Genomic DNA, 24,617 nt, shown 5'->3' on the forward strand with positions numbered 1-24,617 from the left:
TATTAACCTGCTTCTGCATTTCCCCCCACCCAGCTCCATTCCCATGTTCTCCAATACAGAAGTCACCAGACACGCGTGGCTAGGAAGCACTTGCAATGAGGTTGGTGCAAGTGGGATCCTGAATTTTAAATTTATTTAATCTTAATTTAAATTTAAAAACGGAAGCAGTATGAAATATTTCCCCATTAAATACAGTTCATTGTTTTGGTAATACTACATTTCAACATTTCACTTCAACTGTTGAAAATTTAGCATCTAAATTGAGACGTGCTCTAAGTGTAAAATAGCATCAGATTTTGAAGGCTAAGTACCCAAAATATGTACAATAGCTCATTGATCACTGTTTATGTTGATATACATGCTAAATATAATGTTTCAGATATAGTTGCTTAAAAAAACTATCATTAAAAATTAATTTTACCTATTTCTTTTCACCATTTTAAATGTGGCCACTAGAAAGCTTTGAATTATACCAGAGGCTCGTATTATGCTAGTGAACAGCACTGTTGTATTCCCCATGCAGCAGCCTGAGCAATCCTGCTACGCAGAGTAGTTCTCCTCACAACCCTCCAGGTGGCTCTGCATCTGCCAGCATGAAGTGCTCATGACTTCAGACGCCTGGGTCACCTGTGCCACCTTCCTGACCTCGTCACCTGCCAGTCTCCCCGACTTCATTCCACTACATCTGCACAGGCTGCTGTGCTGTTCCTCAAAACATGCCAAACAAATTTCTGCCTCATGGTCTTTGTTCTTAATAGTTTCCTCTGCCTGGAACGTTCTTCCCCCAGCTATCTATGTACCTTGTTCCCCAGCTTCCTTCAAGTCTCTGCTCGGTCATCACTGCACCAGAGATGCCTGACCAGCTTTTATCAGCACTTCCTAACTGACTGCGATTTTGCACCAGAGTACAGGCAGACTTCAGAGATACTGCAGGTTCAGTTCCAAATCACTGCAATAAAGTGAGTATCACAATAAAGTGAGTCATAATCCTTTTGCTGGTGGAGGGTCTTGTCTACAATTTGTAAAAACAAACAAACAAAAAACACACAACATCTGTGAAGCATACTAAAGCAAAGCATACTAAAGCAAGGTACGCCTGTACTTATCTCTACATGATATAGTGTATATTTAGTTCCTACGAAATCATGTCAATAGCCCACCCACTCTCAGAATATTAAGCTCTTCGAGGACAGGGGCTTTGTTATCTCATTTACTGCTGTATTTCCAGCACCTAGCACAGGTGCTTGGGATAGCAGAGTTCAACAAATATTTGTTGGGTGAATGAATGAATGAATGAATGATGGAAGCATATGATATAAATTCATGAGACAAGAGTATATAGTGAAAACTAAGTCTCATCCTACCCCCAACCACCACCTAATCATTCCCTCCTCTAGTGACAGCTACTGGTGCCAGTTCATATATAACCTCCCAGAAATATTCTAGACATATATAAACATTTATGAATAAATATCCTTTTTTCCTTACACATATGGTTGAATACTGTATCAGTTTGCACATTGCTTTTTTTCCTACTTAATAATACTGTACCTACCTTAGATGTCTTTCCATACCTGTACATGTAATTTGCCTCAACATTTACTTTGTTAGCTACATAGTATTTCTTTTTATAGCTACAGCAGTTTACTTATTGAGTCCCTTAACAATGGAAAAGCTTTTAGGATTATAAATATTTTGAATAGTAAAACTTTTAATTACTACAAATAATACTGCAATGTCTATACATACATCTTTATACACACTGGTTGTACCAATTTGCCTTCCCTTCAGAAACGTATAAAAGTGTCCATTTCCACATATCCTTGGCAACTCAGTGCTAATCAAAGCTTATTTCTGTCAATTTTTAGGTTTGAAATAGTATCTGATTTTGATTCTATTTTGGTTTTATTATTATGAAGAAGGTTGACTTGTTTTAGTTAAAAGTCATCTAAACTTTCCTTCCTGAGAATTATGTCCATCTTCCTATTGGCTGTTGATTTCATTGGTAGACCCTCTTTAAATATTGAAGGAATAAGTATATTCTTTGTTATACCTGCTGCAAATATTTTTTCCAATTTGGCATTTGTCTTTTGCTTTTATATATGATTTCCTCTGCACATTAAAAAAATTGTAGTCAATTTATAGTTCTTTCCTTTTGTGACTTTAACATCATACATAAAAAGGTCCGTAAGTATATTTAAATATAAAAATAAAGGAAGTCAGAGTAACTGCAAAATCTATTCTCTTTCCTCCCCACCCTGGAGATGTACACAGACATGCTATACATATTTTACTTATCTTCCAAGTCTTGTATTTCCAGTGGGATATGCTGTACTTTGAAAGCAATTATCTTTGAAAGTCAGATACTAAGACTGTATTAAATATCCTCCATGTTTTCTTATAATACTGTAATGCCTTCATTTTAAATTTTACATCCTTGACCCATCACCTGGGATTTATTTGATGTGAAAAGTAAAAGAACCAAATTTTCCCCCGATGGCTACTTCTAATGAATAACCTATTCCCTCTCCCCCAGGCTGACATGAAATGCTACCTTGATCGGTTTACTTATCTGGGTCAATTTATTGACTTTCTATTCTGCTCCACTGATCTGCTATTTATGTGACAGTGTCACACGCTTTATTTCATTCACGATGAACATCTCCACCATAGAATAAGCAGTCAGAAAGGTCAGGCATTTCTTCCCATGCCACCCTTTTAACTACTTGTTTAATTACTGTTTTAACAGACTATTGATGCACTGCAGATATATTACTAATGAGATCAAGTCACAGGTTGATTCTGGAGTAGGCTAATTCATTTTGCACACAGAAAAGATTGCACAACCTTCAAACAGTGCTTCTCATTTCAGCCAGCCATCTAGGAAGCAATACATGTCACTGAACACAGTGGACGGGGGAGAAATGATTCACATGGCTCAGGGGATACCTGTCACCTTTACGGAGAACAATATCTCAGGCCCAACAGATCAGTAGCACTATCTTCACAAATGAAACACATATTAATAACTCATAATTAATTAGAAAAGACAGCATATCTAACTGGAAATTGCAAACCTGTAAGTAAAATACAGCATACATACCCGTGTACAATGTGTATTTCAGGAGTGGGGGGAGGGTAAAGGTAAGTAAATAAACCTTGCAGTTACTGACTTCCTTTATTTTTATGTTGAGACGTACATCTTATTTTTAAGTTTTCATTCTATTTATGGTGAGCTACGAGCGTAGCTGGAATGTGCATTATCTATCTGCACATGATAACCATCATGGTGTATTTTGTTGCATTTGTATCCAATCATGTTCACCAAACTTCCTCAGATTAAATCCAAAGGCCATCACCATTACTAAACTTTTTACCTTGGGTGACCCCAACATCGCAGTAAATGTGAGGGGCGAGAAACAGAAGATGAAAGTTCATAATATCTCCAAAGCATAATGATCAAAATGACCTCTAGAACCACCCCCTCTGTATTTGGTTCCAAAATGGAAATCGGGCATCCTATAGTACACAGATAAGGACAGAAGATCTGAAATGCACATCTCATAGGCATGGAAGCAAAAACCTGGACGTTTCTGCAGCTGTCAGAACACAGGACTTCTAGGATTCCCTCAACTGGACCACCTAACCAGAATCTTCCCATGAACCAAAGAAAAGATCCTTGGAATGTCCATAACAAGAAATAGCCCTATAATCCTAAGGGCATACTCCTAAATGGGCCAATAAATCTTGTGTGTCAATCTTTCCCACATACTTTCCCTAGAGGATCAAATCTGTTCTCTCAGCTTTGATAAGCATTTTTACTTGGAGGACACCTTTTAAAAACATTAGCAAGCTCCTTCTTTATCTGGTATCCAGAACCATAAATGCCCTGGATGCTTCAATGTGAAAGGAGGAAAAAAAGAATTCTTTCTTCATCTTCCCGCATGCCAGGATTTAAACAGTACTTCTTCATTTCTTAAGTGAACCCCTTCATTCAAGCTCTGGTATCTGGACTATTATAATTGCTTTCATTTAGTTCATCAGACCTCAAAACTAAAAGATCTTAGAAATCATTTAATCCATTCGCACTAGGTTTCTTTTGTAGAACCTTTCTTTTTCAATATTTTTTAAATGTCCGTCCAACAACATTTGTGTCATTTACAGATTTGATCCTGCTGCTTTTCCCTGGCTTCTTTATCTATAGTGAAAACATGTCATTTTGTCCCTTTTTCTATTACCTTGCTCAGTCAAATAAACCTTTTAATTCTTAATTTTATCATTTCTTTGCCACCTGTTTAATTAGAATTTCCCATTTTAGGATAATATATCTTCTGGTTAATGATTGAATGAGTTTACCATGTGGCCTCAAACAACTTGGTTCTTCCAACCCTTCACAGCAGTTCTTCCCAAATGTGCCTCGTTATAAAATCCAAAGGTGGTGAGAGGCCTGGGAGAGGACAGTGTCCCTTTTATTCAAAATACACATTCCTGGGCTCCACGAGACACCTCAAGAATCAGAAACTGGGGGGAATGTGTATTGTTAACAAGTGCCTCAGATGAGGCTTACATCAGGCAAGACCCGGAAAGACTGCGGTAGATTCCCTTTTCCTCCTTTTTCAAACCAAGGAAGCAATGGAATGTAAGTGGATTCTTTCTACTACACTTACCTCTATTTTCATTTTAAAAAGAGAAAGGGCTTTGTGACCCTTATTTCTTCAGTCTCTTGTTCTTAAATGTTATATACATATACATATACATATACATATGCATATACATATATATATATATATATATATATATATATATATATATATATATATATGTTTTTTCAATGTTTAGCCTATTTTCAACCACTCCTTTTAGCACCATCATCACAGCTAGGACACCCAGCAGATGGCACACAGACACTGTTTGCATGCCCAGTGAGAGAGGGAGCTTTCGGAAAGCAGCACATTTTATCTTGTACCAACAGCCACTGAGTGGCTCGAGTAGATGAAGGCAGCGGGTGCAACCACAAGGACCAGCATTTCTGAGTGTGAGAACACCCACGGGCTCTTAATTGTAAATCATTCTCGTGAAGAAGCCCACAACCCTTCTGAGATGGAACCCTGCTCCAGACAGTATTAAAGAAATCGTTTCAAATTTACAGTCAAGAGAGATGTTTTTCAAATATTTATAAAAGGTGCCAATGACTGTAGAGAGATCTAGAATTATAAAGTTGTGTTCTTAAAATAAATTTAAAACTTTAGGACACAAACTCAAAAAGACCAAAGACCCATGAATTAGTTTCAAAGCAGTTCTTTCTATTCCTTAGCCAATAAAAAAGGGTCTCATTCAATATTGCGATGTTATCAATATTTTTATTTCAACACGTTCTATTTGAGAGATATTATTGAAGCTACATTTAAATCATACTGTGAAGAGCAAGAAATCTTAAAGCTAGGTATCAACATTAACAAAATCTTTTGTATTAAAATCTTATCCATTAAGAGATTTTGCAAACTTTTCTAAGTAAGTTCCACTGGATCTACCTGGCACACAGTAAGTGCTCACTGAGCAGCCTTTTCATTTTTTTGTCAGAGAAATGGCCAAGAGAGTTGCCAAATGGCAACTCAAGTGAGCAAAGTGCCCAAAAAACAAAGCCCCCTGTGCTGATGAATGCCAGTTTTAGAATCAACATCCAAAAATTCATTTGAAAATCGGCTGCCTAAAAACTTGGTACAAAGAAATAATGCTACTATATGATAGGTTCCTGGATCCATTTGCACAACAGTTAACTTGTAATATACTTAAAGCACAATACTTGTACTATTTTCTCCTAAATAATAATATAAAGAGTTTTTTTTTGTTTTGTTTTGTTTGTTTTCAGAAAAATATAGGCATCAGACAAATCTTCCCTCTGACCTTCACCCAGATGAGAGAGTTCTAGGTAGCCATTAGTTGTTTCTAATTGCATACACATGTGTAAGGCAGAGAAAACATCTCACTCACTCTTTGGGTATTCTGACTTGGAGAACAACTAACAGGTACAGGTCAGATTCCCCAGACCTCAGTTTTGTGCTAAGAGTTCATAATAAGGTGAGAACCACAGACACCTCACTCCCAAGCCTTCTTTCAGTATATTGCTCTTAATTTGAAGGGTTAACAGTGTCAATTATTTCTGCATTGCTGTGGCTAATGTTGTTTTCCTCGTTATGTACCTTATCATCAGTGCCTACATTTGTAATCATAAGTGACACGCATTTTTGATAACTACAGCCTATAATGCTGTCATAGTTATATATCCCATGTGGGGCCAACTTTTTTTTTAGAGCTGTCTATTCCATCAAAGTTATATATTCTTTGGTCAAAATTCTAAAAGTTCTTACTTTAGCCAAATCTATAGTTTATAAATCCATTCTAAACTCCATGGAAGTTATTTTCCGTATCTTAGGGAGGAAAAATGACCTGCTACATATTGCTAGTCCTTAAAAAAGCAAAATGCGCACAGATCAACTGTAGAATATCTTAATCTGAATTGAAACAATGATCGGAAAAGCTTCAACATCTCTAAATTCTGTCATCATGATTTGAAGCAAAGAAAATCTTCGGGGCAGCTCATATATCCTAATTAAGAGCAAGAGAAAATGTTAATAATCTCCTTGAATGTTGATGTATTTTCCAGTCTTCTCCTTAGATCAATTAAACATTTAGAAAGCCACTTAATATTTGCTTCATACATAAATTTTGAACTATGGTTCAAAGAATTTTTTTGGCTATTACATAGTATTACTAATTTTACAGTGTAGGGTATGGCAAATTTTTAATTAGTGCCTAATATGTGAACAATCTGGCACACTGGTTTTACAAGAGTTAACTTTTAAGGAATTACATAAAATTATAACGTGTATTAAATGCACACTTTCCAAGAGCATAGAACTTCTCTTAATGTTACTAGTAAAAGGAAAGGATTTTACTTTACTCATTATGAATTCCACAAATTCAAATTTTTAAATTTTGACTGCTCTCAGTGCATGCATATTGCTTGCAAGCTCTTCCTACTCTTTTGAGCAGACAAACATTCATTCTCCTTTCCACTAGCAACCATATCTAAGCTTACTGTCTTTCTTTTTAGAGCCAAACTGCAACACATCATTTCAAATAAACTCAAAATGTTTCTCCCACATTTCCTATTCAAAGATTTTCTGGAATAAATCTCATGCTTCTCATTGAAGATAAAATGATCTATCACTATATGCAAATGTTTCATATTGCAATTTCATTTTGAACCTATTGTGCAATTACAAACTGTTGCAACTCAATATTCCTTATATTTTTATTGCTTAATTTTCCCCCTAATATTCTATATGAAGTAATAACCCTTTTTTCCATAACTTAAATGCACTAAAATTAACTTTCGCAAATTTCCATTAATTACACATATTTTTAAGACAAAATAAAAAAATTCTGAATATAAAAGAATTTAAATGACGAAGTTTTATTTATTCACTGATTAAGTCAGATTTATGACCTCCCCTCCCCATTTCAGCTACTGGGAATTTTGAATGAAACAACCTCAATTGTAACAGAAGAAACATCTGTTGCTTTTTTTCATCAGGGCTTTCCTAACTGAAAGAAAGGCTCTGCCTGACCTACTCTCCCACTCCCCCTCCTCACCCACCCTAAGTTGCTTAAAACTTTTTTTTTTAAGTAAATGTATTATTTAACATTTTACTGTATCTACTTAAAATGTCATTGCTTTAGAAACATTCACTTCCTTATTAAAGTGCAAAGAATGAGTAAATGTTACATACATCAAAAAACAAGAGATGTGACTGGTAGACTATTAATTGTAACTACAATGCAGACTTGAAGCGTCTACTTGAAGTGATGAACTCGATCAAGTTGTCATACATTCCCTGCTCACTCAGTATTGTTTAGGGTTAGGATTTTCTTCACAGTCCCCAGATTCATATAGGATCTTGCATGCTATATTTTCTTTGCCAATCCAGTGCTAACATAATGGCAGTCACTACCCCAAGAGGCAGACACCAAATGGTGCCACCCACACTCTCACACTGTGCCTCATAATAAACCATAAAGCAGTGGAATGCACTGGCCCCTTTATGAGCAAACAATGCCCGAGCTTCATTAGAATACAGCTGACATTTTCAAAGCACAAATACTTTGAAGAAAAATGTACTAGGAAAAAAAGAGAAAAAAGGAATGAAACAGCTATAAAAGCTGAAATTCTTTTTTTAAGTGTCAAGTTTATTCTAAGAAACCTGAGGAAGCATATTTTGCTGTTGACAATTTAAAAGTTTTCCTAAATGGAAAAAACATATAGTTGAGGGCAAAGCTTATTTTATTAACTACAGGAAAGAAATGAAAGTAAAAACTATCACTGGAATTGCATTCACAAGTCATAATCATGAGTACCTTTAAAATTATTCATTTCCTCAACTGATTCCTTACTTCTTAAACAAAGAAAACTGAGCTCCAGAATTATTTTCACATTTTAATTGATTTAATATAAGTAACTGAGTGATAAACTAAGCTTACTCTACCCCTCCCCCCCTGCCCACCCCAACCTCCATACTCTGTAGTTTTCCTGTCTGCAACAAGCAAGGACGTCTTGAATTCAGCTTGCTCCTGGCTATTTATTCATTTAACATTGCTGCTGTTGAAAGAATATAAAATAAGCACTGTGAAAACTCACCCAGCAGTATGAAACAAAATGATCTCTCTTACCTGGTCTAAAGAAGCATGCCTCTCACTGCAGTACCAACAACACTCTACAGTCTTTGTTACCATTCAGTGGAAACTTGAGACTGTGTTAGACATAAGCAATCGAGCTCAGAAAGCTCAATTTAAAATACTTCTCAGTAAAACTAAAAAGATGCTCAAGAAAACTGTTTAATTAACTGTCTTTCAGAAGACATATGAATACTATCTAATGCAACAAAGACACTTCAAAAGAAACCTATAGTGCAGGTCTTGAGAGGCGCTGGGGCCTTTTTAATGTAGAATTTTGCTTTCTTATTAAAGGAGGTTGTTTAAAAAAAACAAAAAACCTTAAAATAAAAGTGGTAAAACGATAAAATGCCTAGCTCCTACCTAACATTTTTCTAAAAATCACTTGAATTTTAACTAGCTAAAAAATAAGATTAAACTTACTCATTAAACCTGCATAATTCGCATTATACATGTCAGAGTATTTGCAGGCTCCAAAGCAGTCACAAAGCAGGAGACCTTAATGCATCTTGAAAGCAGAGCCAAAGTACCCTGAGTTTCAGAAGAAAAAAAAAAAAAAAAGGAGGAGAAACTCTTGAAAAACTGGTCGGGGCTTTTCAACCTGTAATAACTGTACAGCTCTTTGGGGAGGAAAAAAAAAGTTCTGGTCCTGCCCCCTGAGATAGGAGGCTATGCTTCAATGCCAAAATGAATGACAGGCCCATTTCTGATATCAACAAAGAGCAGCTTAGCTGTGCTCCATTTTTTTTTTTTTTTCACTTTCTCACACAGTTAAAAGTTTTAAAAATTTCAGTTTAGTACCTTTATATCTAGTATTAAGTACGTTCCTTCATTTTCTCAAGAGAGAACCCAATTATGTTGTCCTAGATTTTTTTTTATGATTAATTAAAAGTATATACCTAACCATCTTACTCACTTTTTCCTAGGAAGGAAGCCGAACAAAAGATGACCTCTTAAGTTGCGTTACAAATCTACCCTTTGCAATATCAGATCCCCATATGACTAATTATTAGAATTTTATAAGATTTTCCTGCACCCTGATATGCAGGCACAAGGAGAAACAAAAAGTATTTAACAAGCACAAACATAAGGTAACTGAGATTATAAAATTTTCAACTAGCTAGATGTAAAAATTATTTGCTCAAGTACATGTTTAGGATTATACAAATTCAAAACAAACCCATCAATCAACAACATATATTTCCTGAATGCCTGTTATGAGCCAAACACTACTTTGACTCAGGGGATAAAGCGGTAAACACAACAAAAGCTGAACAAAATCCCTGTCTTCAGTGAGCTTATTAGTTTATATCTCAACTCCCTGAGAGTAGGACTCTCCTAAATGACTAAGGTACCTTTGTTATTTGATTAGTTATCATCTAATCTGAACCATGCCCCTCTGAAAGCATGCCTTGGCAACAGCTCCAGGAGGGCAGGGATTCTGTGCTTTGTTCAGCGTGTACCCCAGTATCTACAACACTGCCTGTTAGACACTCAAACATATACTGAATTAAACAGATCAAAGAGAACTTTTTCTCAGTCAAACTTTTCTGTGCAAACAGACTAGTATGTACCATATATTATACTTACACGCATAGAGAAATATACTATAGGGTGTACATTAAATTGGGTTACAGATATATTCATTCAAAATTGAAAATACAACCTATGTGGCTTTGTATCTTTTTAGATTCTAAAATCTGTTTTCTCTATCAGCTGTGAAGGCCTCATAATATCTGAGTGGAGGAATTGGTTAAAATTCTATTCCCTAAATTTTTATGGACTATCAGATTTCAGAGGAGTTTTGAGTAAAAAAAGAAGAAATGTGGAAATTACACAGCATCCGATCAGTTTTGTGTATTAAAATCTTACATGTTTACATCCACTTACATACCCATATCAAAAATAATGTTAAACTCCCCATCGTGCTTCTCATCATTCTTGGTTGTCTTCCAGAAACCACACCTCTAACCTGTCAGATCAGCCAGAAGTGCTCACCATGTTACCCAAGGCCAGGCTACTCAGGGACTAGATACAGTCACACCTACTCTGTTACAGTCTTACAACAAAAAGAAATTAAACTTCCCAGTCCTCAAGTACACTCGCCATACTTCTAAATAGCAGAGCATTCCCTCCCCACCCCACCCCGACCCCTTAGAGCTGGACAATGATTACAAGTTCAAATATAAACTACCTGGAATATTCACACATTAGTTAGTATATGTTCTAACAATCAACCCAACAGCAACTCAAGGTCAGGAAGACACATGATGACTGAGGTCAAGTAATAGATAAAGCAAGGTGGGGCCTTACTTTAGTAAATAGGATTCCGTTGTTCCCGCGGGAGCCATTTTTCTTTCCCCTCGCTATCATTCATTCTTTCCTTCAACAGTTACTGAGTACCTACTGCGTGTTATGGCACTGAGCTAGACAGCAAGTTGCCCTGCTCTTTACTGTCTACTCCACAGATCTGCCCTTAAGCCCATCTCTATTCTTCCATGTTTCCTTCTCCTTGTTTGCCTTCCTTGGCAGTGTCCTTTCTCCCGTTTCAATTCTTTACTCACACTGCCCTTCAACCTACTCCCAAACCTTTCTCAGCAGGCAGCATAATCACTACCTTCTGTGTTCCTTTTCAAGTGTATGACCCATTGCGGGGAAATCCATGAGTCTTTTCACTGGCATAATAAAACGCATCTTATGTAGGTCTTCTCAAATAATTTCTCCTTAGTCTTACACAGAAAATCCACTTAAGCATATTATTTACAACTACTGATTATCTAGAAAATACCAAAGGGGGCTAGGCATTCTCTCGCCCAGATTTATAAGCTAATTTATTTGGAGTGTGCTATGTTTCTTGGCAACCACATTTTACAGATACATTTTATTGCAAAGGCAGAAATGACACTATGATAGCACAATGATAGTTTTTATTTGCCCCATTTCTGCTAAATATAACGACCTTACCACATCCATATTATGGGGGAATGGAAATTAGCCATGCTGATTTCCTACACATACGTATCAACATTTTCAAGTAAAATGTCTAACCTCTCTGATGAGGACCCGTAAAGCAAAGGGTTCCTGCTACCCCTTGCATGGATGAATGCTGGTTTCTTAAAGGTATCATACCTTTAAAGGTAACTTCACCTTCGCTTGCTCCTCTTCCCTTTTCCAACTCTTAAATACAGACATCTTTCAAGGTTCTGTCCTTGATGCTCCTTTCTTCAAGGTTTACATACCCTCTTTGGAAAGAAAACATTGCCTGTTTTTACGACTTTATCACCTCTATGTAGATGACTACAGAGATTTCTACTAGCCCTAGCCTTCTCTGTTCTGCTCTCCTCTGAATGCTTTTACAGTTGCCTATTGGACCTCTCTGTCTACACGTCTCACAGCTCAGCTTCTGTACTGAACATCTTGTCCACCTTCCCAACCCAGCCCATCTTCCTGTGTTCCCACCCTTGTTAAAGGCATCATGCCCAGAATAGAAAGTGATTTTTCTATTCCTGCCTCTTCCTCACCATCCAAATACCCACATTGTTTCCAGTTTTGTTTTGTTTTTTCTAAAACGCACACCAGGTCCCCGGTTTAAAAACAAAACAAAACAAATAAGAAATACAACTTCTGATGATCCCGCGATGTCTACAGATACAGTATCAAACACAGTGGTAGCCTTAGCCACATATGACTATTTAAATTTAAACTGATTAATGTTAAATAGAATTAAAAATTCAATTTCCCAATTACTCTAGACACATGTTAAGTCCCCAATAGCCACATGTGCCTAATAGCTACTGTGTTGGACAGCACAGATACAAAACATTCCCAACATCACAGAAAGTCTAAACATCTCTGGTCTAGATAATAACAACAAACTACTTAAGAAAATAGTCTTAACTTTTTCTCAATCTGGCCTCAATCTACCATGTTTCCCCGAAAATAAGACCTAACCAGAAAATAAGCCCTAGCATGATTTTTCAGGATGACATCCCCTGAACATAAGCCCTAATGCGTCTTTTGGAGCAAAAATTAATATAAGACCTGGTCTTATTTTCGGGGAAACATGGTATCACCTTTCTAACTTTACTTTCTACCAAAATCCCTATGAATGCTTTAGCAGATTATTCAACTGAATTAGTGAAGCCCAGAGAATCAAGTGGAAGGCTTTACAGGATGAGGGAGGCATATGCCAGTACTTCAGAGAAGGACCTATGGGAGGGAAAGAAACCAAAGATGTTTGAGAGGACAGAAATAGTTCACTAAAGCCCCTCCAAGTTAGGAAGCAATGGAACTGTAGACATAGGATTTTAGCCTTAGAGAAGAAATATGGTACAGTAAAGAAAGCATGAGCATTGCAATCAGAACTCTTCATCCAAATTCAGGCATTAATTTAATTATAAGGCATAGAAACTCAACTCAAACTAGTTTGACTTTAAAGGAAATTAGTTGGCTCAACTGGCTCATGGAATGCAAGAAAGGGTTAGATAACCAAACGAGGAGGGTCAGGGATGCAGCTAGGTCTTAGGAAGTCTGGAGTGGCCAGGATTCTGTCTCCCTCCCTCTGTCTTGTCTCAGATTTTCTCTCATGTCAGCATCATTGTCTCTCACTATATAGATCAGCATTCTTCACATGCTGGGAAACATGGCCATTAATGTGTCCCTAGCTTTACATTGTACAGATTTCATTAACCCTCTCTCTCATCCAAGGCTTTAAAATACCAGGAAGACATTCATGGGCTAATCTTGGGTCAAGTGCTCATCTTGACTAATGAAATATTATCAAAGTGATGAGGTACTAGGACAATCAACTGTGGTCAGAAGGACATAATCATATTAAATGTAGCAGCTGGGTAGATGAGAAAGAGATTGATAAAGGAGCTTCTAGGCATTCAGCAAATGGTCAAATCTCTAGCTGAGTCATTTAAATGTAAGAGAATAAGTGGTTTGGCACTAATCTATTAAGAGCTCAAGTCGAGATTAGCTCTCGGTTTTTCTGACTCCAGTGACTGTACTCTTTTCATCAGGATATTCCTAAATAGAGGAGTTTTCAGGCCAGGGCAGGGCTGGGGGTGAAGTGGGGGTGGGGGTGGGGAGGAATCCATTTGCCCTTTTAAGGCCACACTATTCACTTTGCAATAGTCTTCCTTAAGCAGCAAGAACTTTAGCTTTCAAACTTACTTCCATCTTCAGATACTTTATTTCTCCCTTTCTACTGAGTTCATCTTAACAATTAAAAATGTAGAAAAATTTCCTTTCTAACTACTGCCCAACTAAAAACATCCTCCTTTCCATCACTCTTTAACCACCTAATTTTTTAAAAGTGCGATATCTATATCCACTAGCTCACCTTTTTCACCAACTATTAATTATACTTAGATTCTTCAAAAATGCACCAAGTACCTCCTACGTGGTAACTGCTGTGCTAGGCACTAGGGATGTGAAAATAAAAGGCGTAGTCCTCATCCCCAAAGAAGCAATTCAATTTGGCTTCTCTGCAACTGTTCAAAGGAAACTGCACTGTCTGAAGCAGACAATAAGCTCTCCCACGATAAACCTAATAATGTATACTTAGGCTCCATAATCTTGCTGATCTTACAAGTCTCACCTTCTTAATATGATTAGCACTATCCTCTCTAGGCTTTTGTGAAGACCATTTCTTCTGTTTCACCACTACTCTTCTAGGCTGTTTCCTTTATTTTTTTTCTCATTGCTCATATTCTAAATGGCTCGATTTCGGCCCTCTGTTCTGGCAATATTTTTGCTTTAGAAGGTGACTGGCCACATAATTTATTACTAGGTTAACCATTGAGAGTGAAAGGGGGCAAACTATAATAATTATGCAGGGATACAAATGAAATTGTTTGGAAAAATTAGAACATATGGAACCCTGCTTAAAAACTTTCAATAGTTTCCTTTTCCAGATCTTTAAGCATGGCATAGGAAAACCTATTTAGAACTAATTATCTCTTACAGATTAAACGTCTGCCTTTTTATGGATGACTTCCAACTCTACCTCTAAGTTTATCTTCATTCAGTACTCAGAATACACTCAGGCTATGTTACATCTACTGGAGAGTCTCATTTGACTGTCTTCCCCATCCAAGAGAAACCTCATTACTTCCCCTGAGTCAATAGTGCCCAGAAACTACTAAGGAGCCCCATTGTTCAGATGAGAAAATGGAGGCTTACTAATATCAAGTAACTTGTATAAATACTACTACTCTGTTTCCCCGAAAATAAGACCTCGCCAGACCATCAGCTCTAATGCGTCTTTTGGAGCAAAAATTAACATAAGACCCAGTCTTATATGATGTTATATTATATAAGACCTGATCTTATATTATAGTAAAATAAGACCAGGTCTTATATTAATTTTTGCTCCAAAAGATGCATTAGAGCTGATGGTCCGGCTAGGTCTTATTTTCGGGGAAACACGGGTAAGTGGTAGAACTATGATACTCACCCAGTTCTTAACTTCTCAAAATCCACACACTTAATGACTCTGTATATCAATTATAGATACAAATTCAATAAATAGATGTAATCAAAAGGCTTAGTAAAAATCTAATATTGTTCTCTTTCATATAGTAGCTCATTAATGCCAAATAAAACTATTCCAAATGGGGAAAAAAATAAATCATTTCAGTTCCCTGCCTAAAAACCTTTGATGGTTCCCTCATCAAATAGGTTATAGTAGGCCTTTAATCATCTGATCCCTAATTGCTTTTCTAGTCTCATCTCCCACAACTCCAGAAACATGAATTACTCATTCCTTGAACAGCATGACTTTACTGTTAAGGTCTCAATATTCTTTACCTGGTAACTACTGTTCCTCCAAAACCATAAAATGTCACCTCCTCAGTTAAGATATTCCCAATTCCCTAAAGCTGAACCTGGTCCTATTTTAAGTTCTCACAGCAATGTGGACATACATTTATTACAATATTTATCATACTCCTTTGTAATTTACATGTCTGTCACTTTCCAATAGTGTGTAAACTCCTCCACAATTGCTTTTTGGCTCTCCAGATCCCCTATTTCATCCCTGTACCCTTCCTGTCTAGAAAACCATGTAGTACATGGTATATACTCAAACAATATTTATTAAACAAATAAATGAATGAACAAGTGTCCTTTAATGATTAAATACTTTCAGTAGCTTTCCATCTGTTAAAAGAACTCCACTGACAACAGAAGAAATTCCAAATACTTTTGGCCAGGCTCTTAACGATTACACCCAGATGAATTTCTGTAACTTATAACTTTCCATTACTAATTACCAGCAACTAGCTGCCTCCTCCATTAACAACCTACAATTTTCTGTAATGTTTTCCCAAACATGCCAAAGATATTCCTGTAGTCCTGTCTTAAAAACCCATGGAGGGAAGAGGATTCTGGGAAGATGAAAGAGTAGAAAGCATCAGGAATCTGTCTCCTCATGTAGACAACTTTACTGGCAAAATTTGTCTGATAAAACTATTTTGGAACTCTTGAGTCTAATGAAGGCTTGCAACTTCCAGGGGAAGACTTGGATGTTGAATTGCAGTTAATTTTAGTCAATTTATAGCTGGTAGTACAGTAGTAGCTAACCATTTTCCAACCCCAGTCACACAGCAAGTAGCTATGCACAAAGAATGCAAGACCCAAGGTGGGCAAACAGAACTCTGTCCTCCAAACATTGAGCATTTATGCTGATTGGGGATTGCTGCTTCTGATCACAGGAGTGCAGACAAAGAAGCAGGCAGACACTGTTGTGATACCTACCCCGACTCTCCCCTGCCATTGTTGCAAGCCCCTTCCCCTACGGCTGAAGTAACTTCCAAGGGATTTAAAGAATTGGCACACTTCTCTTCCACTTTTTACCCTTTTGGGAGCCAGATACTAAAGACTATGACATTTAAAAATAACTGCATATACAGGGAAAATTAGAAAGTGACCACACATGTCCAGAAAAAGGCTCAGAAAAGACCTCGGAAAATCTTAAGTTTACACCTCAGGCTGACCTCAAAACAGAGAGGTTAATTTAAAAAAACCTATGACAGTTTTAAAAACTGAACTGAAACAATAACAAACAATGGGAACCCCTTGGGGGAAGTGGGAGATTCTGATATCTAGGATTACCACATTATTAGATTCAAGTGTCCCGTTTTCAGCAAAAAAATCACAAGACATACAAAGAAACAAGAAAGTATGGCCAATTCAAAGGGAAAACAATAAATCAACAGGAACTGTCCCTGAAAAAGACCTGATGGCAGATATATTAGACAAGTACTTTAAAACAACTGTCTTAAAGATGCTTAAAAAACTAAAGGAAGATGCAGAGAAAGTCAAGAAAATGATTTATGAACAAAACAGAAATATAAATAAAACGACAGAAAACCTAAGAAGAAACTGAAAAGAAACTCTGGAACTTGAACATAACTGAAACGAAAAATTCGCTAGAGGGATTCAAAGGCAGATTTGAGCAGGAAGAAGAAAGAATCAGCAAACTTGAAGACAAAACAATAGACAGTATTGGGGCAGAAAAAAAAAAAAGACTGAAGAAAAGTGAACAGGCTAAGGGACCTGTGAGGCACCAGTAAGCGGACCAATATACGCATTGTGGGACTCCCAGAAGAAGACAGAAAGGGTCTCAGAGAATATTTGAAGAAATAACAGCTGAAAACTTCCCCAATTTAATGAAAGACATGAATATAAGCATCCAAGAAGCTCAACAAACTCCAAGTTAAGGTGGACACATAAAAAACATGTTATAATAAAACTTTCAAAAGACAAAGAATATTGAAAGCAACAAATGAGAAGCAAACTGTCACATACAAACCATATATGTGATAAGTGATTAATATCCAGAATATAAAGAAAACTCCTAAAACTTAACAACAAAAATCAATCTGATTCAAAAATGAGCAAAGGACTTAAACAGACCTTTTACCAAAGAAGATATACAAATGGCCAATACACACATAAAAGGATGCTCAAACCATAAAAGGATCACTAACCATTAGGGAAATGCAAATCAAAACTACAGTAAGATATCCCCTAAAACTCTTTAGCATTGCTACTATAAAAAACAAACAAACAGGAAATGACCAGTGTTGGTGAGGATGTGGAGAAATTAGAACCCTCGTGCACTGTTGGTGGGAATTAAAAATGGTACAACTGCTGTGGAAATTGGAATATTGATTCCTCAAAAAATTAAAAATAGAATTACTTTGATTCTACTGGGTCAATTTCACTTCTAGGTATATGCCCAAAAGAACTGAAAGCAGGGTCTCAAAGAGCTATTTGTACTTCCATGTTCATAGCAGCATTATTCACAATAGCTAAAAAATGGAAGCAACTCACGTGTCCACTGATGGATGAATGATAAGCAAAGTGTGGTATATACATACAATGGAATATTAGCCTTAAAAAGGAAGGAAATTCTGGCATACGCTACAACATGGATGAACCATGAAAACATTATGCTGAGTGAAATAAGCCAGTCACAAAAAGACAAATACTGTATGATTCCACTTATATGAGATACTTAGAGCAATCAATATTGTATAGACAGAAAGTAAGTAAACTGTGGTTGCCAGAGTCTAGGTAGTGGTAGGGGAAATAGGATGTTACTGTTTAATGGACATGGAGTTTTAGTTTTACAAGATGAAAAAGGTTATGGGCATGTATGGTGTGATGTTTGCACAACATTATGAATGTATTCATACCACTGAACTGAAACTTAGAAGTTGCTAAGATGGTAAATTTTGTTATGTGTATTTTACCACAATAAAAAAAATTGAAAAAAGAAAAAAACAACTCATGTGGGAAGGGGGCTGGGGGCTGAGGGAGTATGGGAAATCTCGATACCTTCTGCTTAATTTTGCTGTGAATCTAAAACTATGCTAAAAAGATAAAAGTCTATAAAAATACACATATAGCTGTCTAGTCCAAAGTGTATTTCCCTGTGTTCTTTATCTCTTCAAAGTCTGCTCACTCCTCAGCATCCAGAAGTAGTTCCACCTTTACTGTAAGAGATTATCTAACCTCCTTCCTTTAAATTCCTACACAAAATACATTAAAATATCAAGACCAATATAGCTAAGATAAATTAAATGCGTTACAAGAATAAACTTGGTACAATCTAAATTATAACTTTTAGTTAAATTACATGCTAAATTCTTAATGAATTCTGTTGTTAAAGCTGCAAAATTACGTCTGTTTGCTCAATCTACACATCTTTAGTAACTGTTAACAACATGCCAGACATGAGAAGGGGACCTAAAAATGCACTGGTGAAGAAAAAGATATAATCCTTAGACTGAGGAAATTATACTCTAATGAAGGAAACACTACAAACAAGTAAACAAATACAAAAATATCAATTGTGTTTATTGCTATGAAAGAAACTAGTGGGCATTAGAAAGCTGAGAAGGGGTATTACACGTACGCTCTTTTAGACAAGGCAGTCCAGGAAATTCTCTCTGAGGGGAGTGATATTTAAGCTGCAACCTGGAAGATGAGGTGTCAGCCATGGTAAAAGCAGGGAGAAGAGCATTTCAACAGAAGAATAAGAATTGTGAAAAGGCTCACGTAATACCCATAACTAAAAGTAAAGCAAATAAACTGAAAGTGAGGAAGCTTTCTAGACCTGGCGGAACGGAAGGTGCCATCATGGGAGTTGACATCCATTACAACAGACTACAAGGTTTGGCACAGGAGCCCAAGAGCCAGGACATCTACCTAAGACTGTGGGTCAAGCCTCACAGGTGTCTGGCCAGACAACGAACTCCACCTTCAACCAGGTGGTGCTGAAGAGGTTGTTCACGCATCAATGGGCCACTTCTGTCCCTTTTCTGGATGATCCGGAAGATGCAACTGGGGAAAATCGCTGTGGTTGTAGGGACTATAACTGATGACGTGTAAGTCCAGGAGGTGCGAGCAGCCCAGCAGGGAGTCACATCTTCAAGGCCAAGGGCAAGATCCTCACCTTCGACTAGCTGGCCCTGGACTCCCCCAAAGGCTGTGGCATCATCCTGCTCTCTGGGCCTCACAAGGGCCGAGAGGTGTTCAGGCATTTCGGCAAGGCCTCTGGGACGCCGCAGAGCCACACCAAACCCTACGTGCGCTCTAAGGGGCGGAAGCTCCAGCAAGCCAGAGGCGCACGGGCCAGCTGGGGCTATAAAAACTAACCCCAGATCCCACCTTGTTATTAAAAACATTTTGGATGTTGGGAAAAAAAAAAAAAAAAGACACTGAGGAAGACACATAAAATACACATTAACATAACGGTTACAGAAGATAAGTAATTTACTACCTGTTGTTATTTACACAAAATAGAAGGAACCCACTTATTATTTTTTTTAATCTGGGGCTACAGCAAAGAACATGGGGAAAGAATCAGAATCACAGATGCCATTTTGAGCAGAAGACTAAAAAGGAACACAAGAATGATCAGACTTCAACAGTATTTCTAAGCTCAATCCTGAATGCATAAATATTCCACTGTACAAATGGGTCATATTTTATTTTCCTATATTGGATAGTAATACAGTCTCTGTATTTTTCCATTATAAATAATCATGTGATAAACATTTCTACACTCAAATATCTTATTCTTTTCTAATGATAACCTGCCGAAAGGGTATTAAGAATATAAAACTGTCTTAAGGGGTTTGATATGTATCCCGTTTACTTCCCAGAGTCCTAGTGCTGATTCACACTCGCGCCAGAAGTAGATATGAAGATTAAATGGATAAGAATAAATAGAAGTAGAATAAGAAGTGGATATGAAACGAAGACATCAATTTCTCACACCTTTGCAAACATGAGTCATAAATTTAAGAGCTTTGTTAATTCGATAGAGGTAAAAGGTTTTATTTTAAAATAGTTTTTTAAATGATGTCCATAATACTGCATAGGCACAATGCAGGAAAATTGCAAAACATATAAAAGCACATAGGAGAAAATAAAAATCATCTATAATTCAAACACCAAGAAATAATTAATTTTATATACATATACCAAGTCTTTTTCTATGCTCCATAGTTTTCTTTTCCAAAACAAAGGTGACGGGAGATCTATACATGTCGGGTTAACATTTTTAACTTAATAAATTATTTAGTTTGTATTATCTACAGAATACCACCACACTACAGCATCACAATATAGAGTTGACCCCTGAACAATTCAGAGGTTAGGGGCACTGACCACCCCCGCCATGCAGTGAAAATCTGCCTGTATAACTTTTGATTCCCCAAAAATATTACTAATAGCCTACTGTTGACCAGAACCCTTACTGATAACATAAAATCCATTAACACATATTTTGTATGTTACATTAAATACTGTATTCTTACAATAAAATAAGCTAGAAAAAATATTATTTAAAAAATCATAAGGTAGGCGGCCGATTAGCTCACAATCCCCGCATGGGCCACTGTGAGCTGCACCCTTCATAACTAGATTGAAACAATCACTTGACTTGGAGTTGATGGGTCCTGGAAAAATACACTTAAATTCTTTTAAAGTTTAAAAAAAATCATAAGAGAAAATGCATTTATGTATTTATTGGGGGAAAAAAATCCACCTATAAGTAGACCTTTACGTTCAAACATATGCTGTTCAAAGGCTATCTGTATTCAGTTATCTATCACACTGCTTCCAATTTTCATTCTTTTCAGGTATTACATACATGACACTCCAGGTTCATCTTGTATATTCCCTGCTCCAAAACTAGATTAGCTATTTTTCCAAGGAGCCCTGGATCATTTTATTGGAAAATAGTATTAGAAACCAATATCTGGGTGATGGGTGACATTACCGGTTTTTAAAACTCTAGTAAGATTTGATTGAAAGGGCATTACATAATTTTTATTCGCTTTGGAAAGAACTGTCAATTTTAAAATACTTATTTTTCTCTTTCAGGAATATGAAATGACTTTCATTTATTGAGTTGTCTTTTATGTGTCTTAATATATAACAATTGCTTTTTCTGTGTATCTCAGCAATGATAATAATTTGAATGTCACTTGATATTTCCTCCGTGTGCTAGCACAAATCTTCCAGACCTTACAAAGTTTCCAACAGCCCACAAGGATTTCTGTGAGCCTTTTGAAGAGTAATCCTCAGCCTTGGCTGCACATTAGAATCAACTAGAAAAGTTAAAAATCTCATGTCCAAGTCACATCTCAAATCAACTCCATCCGAATCTGTGAGGGTGAGATGAAGGCATAAATATTGTTTCAAAAGTCTCAGGTGACTCCAATGCGTATCTAAGCTAGAGAAACACGGTCTTTTACATGGCCTCATTAAAAGCTCATTTCCAGTAAGTATTGCTCAGTGCTGTTGCCTCCACTAGGCACAGATCAACTCCCCCTTCCTCTTCAGAAACACTGGGCATCCATTAAATGCCAAAGTGTTGCCCTTTTTAGAATAAGGGAGAATATTTTGCTCCCTTACTACGTTACTCTATAAGAGATATACATAAGCAGCACTTCTTGTGATTTAACAAGATGATTCTCACAACATATTTTAAAGAGTAATTGTTTTGTTGATTTCAGAAAAACTTGCACTCACCCTATTCTCATAGGATTCACAAATGACTTGAATAGGTGTGGTCATAAGACAAATCCTAGTGAATATCACCATGCAATATTCAGAATCATTTCCCCTTTCTAAAAAAAGACCAAGATTTTTCTTAAAGCTTCAACCTCTTTCTTCCCCTGAGGTAACTGAATATAATCATAGCAACATCAAAACCCAAACTCAGTTCAACATCTGACTAACTCAGTTCCATAGACAAATGGCCTAACAGAAGTGTGCCCATTTCCAGGTATAAATACTATTTACGTCAACCTCTACTGTTCTTTTATACAAGATGACTGGAATTAAATTAAAATTATAAGACATGCACAAAAGGAAAAATAAAACCATTGCAAGAGATAAAGCAATCAATAGAAGTAATCAATAGGTTCATATATGACCCAGATATTGAAAATATCAGATAGGGGCTTTAAAATAACTCTTTCAACTATCTCATTATGAGTAGAAGAAAAATTTTTCCTATCTCTAATCTTTAATCACTTTAAAGGATAATTGAAGATCTAAACTAAAACATCAACAATGTGTTACAGGGTTTATAACTATATAAAAATAAGATATATACTAACAATAGCACCAAAGATAGGAGGGAAGAAATGGAAGTATCCATGGCATGGTATAACATTCTTTAAAAGTATACTATAACTTAAAGATGTACACTGTAAACCTTACAGAAAATACTAAAAATTGAAAAACTTAAAAAGAGGTATAACAAATAAGCAAAGATAAAATGGAATCATAAAAAAATATATATTCAATTTATCCCAAAAAAATCAAATGAAAGAAAAGGAAAAGAGAACAGATGGTATATATGGAAAAAAACTAACAACATGGCAGATTTAAATCTAACTATATTAATAATTACATTAAATGTAAGTTATCTAAAGACCGTAATTAATATCCAGAGATTCCCAGAACAAGGAATGTTAACTGGGATAAAGACAGGTATTATATCATAACAAAAGAAAACATCACAAACAAACAAACAAACAAAATAACACATAACAATCCTAAATGTGCATATACCCAACAAAAGAGTTTCAAAATGTATGTAGGAAAAACTGACAACTCAAAGGAGAAATAGAAAAATCGGTATCATAAATGGAGACCAGCATATTCCTCTCAGCAATTAACAGAACAAGTAGACAGATAGTAAGGACGTGGAAAATCTGAACACTAGCAATCAACCTGACATCATTGATATTTATAGAACAGTTCACTCAACATCAGCAAAATCGACATTCTTTTCAGTGCATTAGGAGCACTTACTACGATGCACCATACAACAGATCTTGAAGCAAACTTCAAAATTACAAAACAACTTAAATTATCCCCCAAAGATGTTCTCTGATCTCAATGGAATTGGACTAGAAATCAATAACAGATCTCTGGAAAATCCCCAAATATTTAGAAATTAAGCAACACATTTTCAAATTCATTGAAAGATACAAATTATCAAAGCTCACTCAAGGAAAACAAATGACTTGAATAGGTGTGGTCATAAGACAAATCCTAGTGACTATCACCATGCAATATTCAGAATCATTTCCCCTTTCTAAAAAAAGACCAAGATTTTTCTTAAAGCTTCAACCTCTTTCTTCCCCTGAGGTAACTGAATATAATCATAGCAACATCAAAACCCAAACTCAGTTCAACATCTGACTAACTCAGTTCCATAGACAAATGGCCTAACAGAAGTGTGCCCATTTCCAGGTATAAATACTATTTACGTCAACCTCTACTGTTCTTTTATACAAGATGACTGGCATTAAATTAAAATTATAAGACATGCACAAAAGGAAAAATAAAACCATTGCAAGAGATAAAGCAATCAATAGAAGTAATCAATAGGTTCATATATGACCCAGATATTGAAAATATCAGATAGGGGCTTTAAAATAACTCTTTCAACTATCTCATTATGAGTAGAAGAAAAATTTTTCCTATCTCTAATCTTTAATCACTTTAAAGGATAATTGAGGATCTAAACTAAAACATCAACAATGTGTTACAGGGTTTATAACTATATAAAAATAAGATATATACTAACAATAGCACCAAAGATAGGAGGGAAGAAATGGAAGTATCCATGGCATGCTTTAACATTCTTTAAAAGTATACTATAACTTAAAGATGTACACTGTAAACCTTACAGAAAACACTAAAAATTGAAAAACTTAAAAAGAGGTATAACAAATAAGCAAAGATAAAATGGAATCATAAAAGAATATATATTCAATTTATCCCAAAAAAATCAAATGAAAGAAAAGAGAACAGATGGTATATATGGAAAAAAACTA

The 24,617-nt window shown here is 36.1% G+C and overlaps 1 protein-coding gene and 1 pseudogene across 10 annotated transcripts in view; one reads left to right on the forward strand and one right to left on the reverse strand.

Moving 5' to 3' along the window:
* The window catches only part of TFDP2 (transcription factor Dp-2), a 186,638-nt gene that overhangs the window by 79,062 nt on the left and 82,959 nt on the right, over window positions 1–24,617 (reverse strand). The window contains exon 1 of one of the 10 annotated variants that reach the window (XM_019747148.2): window positions 9,157–9,297. The exons of 7 other annotated variants lie outside the window; for them this stretch is intronic. In XM_019747148.2, coding sequence (XP_019602707.1) covers window positions 9,157–9,187 — 31 coding nt within the window. In that variant the 5' untranslated portion in view covers window positions 9,188–9,297. Of the gene's footprint in view, window positions 1–8,730; window positions 8,888–9,156; window positions 9,298–24,617 lie in introns of those variants that run through there. 2 more of the 10 variants (XM_074312939.1, XM_019747157.2) reach the window with 2 other exon arrangements.
* Window positions 19,390–19,907, forward strand: LOC109455569 (large ribosomal subunit protein eL18; annotated as a pseudogene).

Source organism: Rhinolophus sinicus, linkage group LG10 (genome assembly GCF_036562045.2).
Source record: "Rhinolophus sinicus isolate RSC01 linkage group LG10, ASM3656204v1, whole genome shotgun sequence".
NCBI lineage: Eukaryota > Metazoa > Chordata > Mammalia > Chiroptera > Rhinolophidae > Rhinolophus > Rhinolophus sinicus.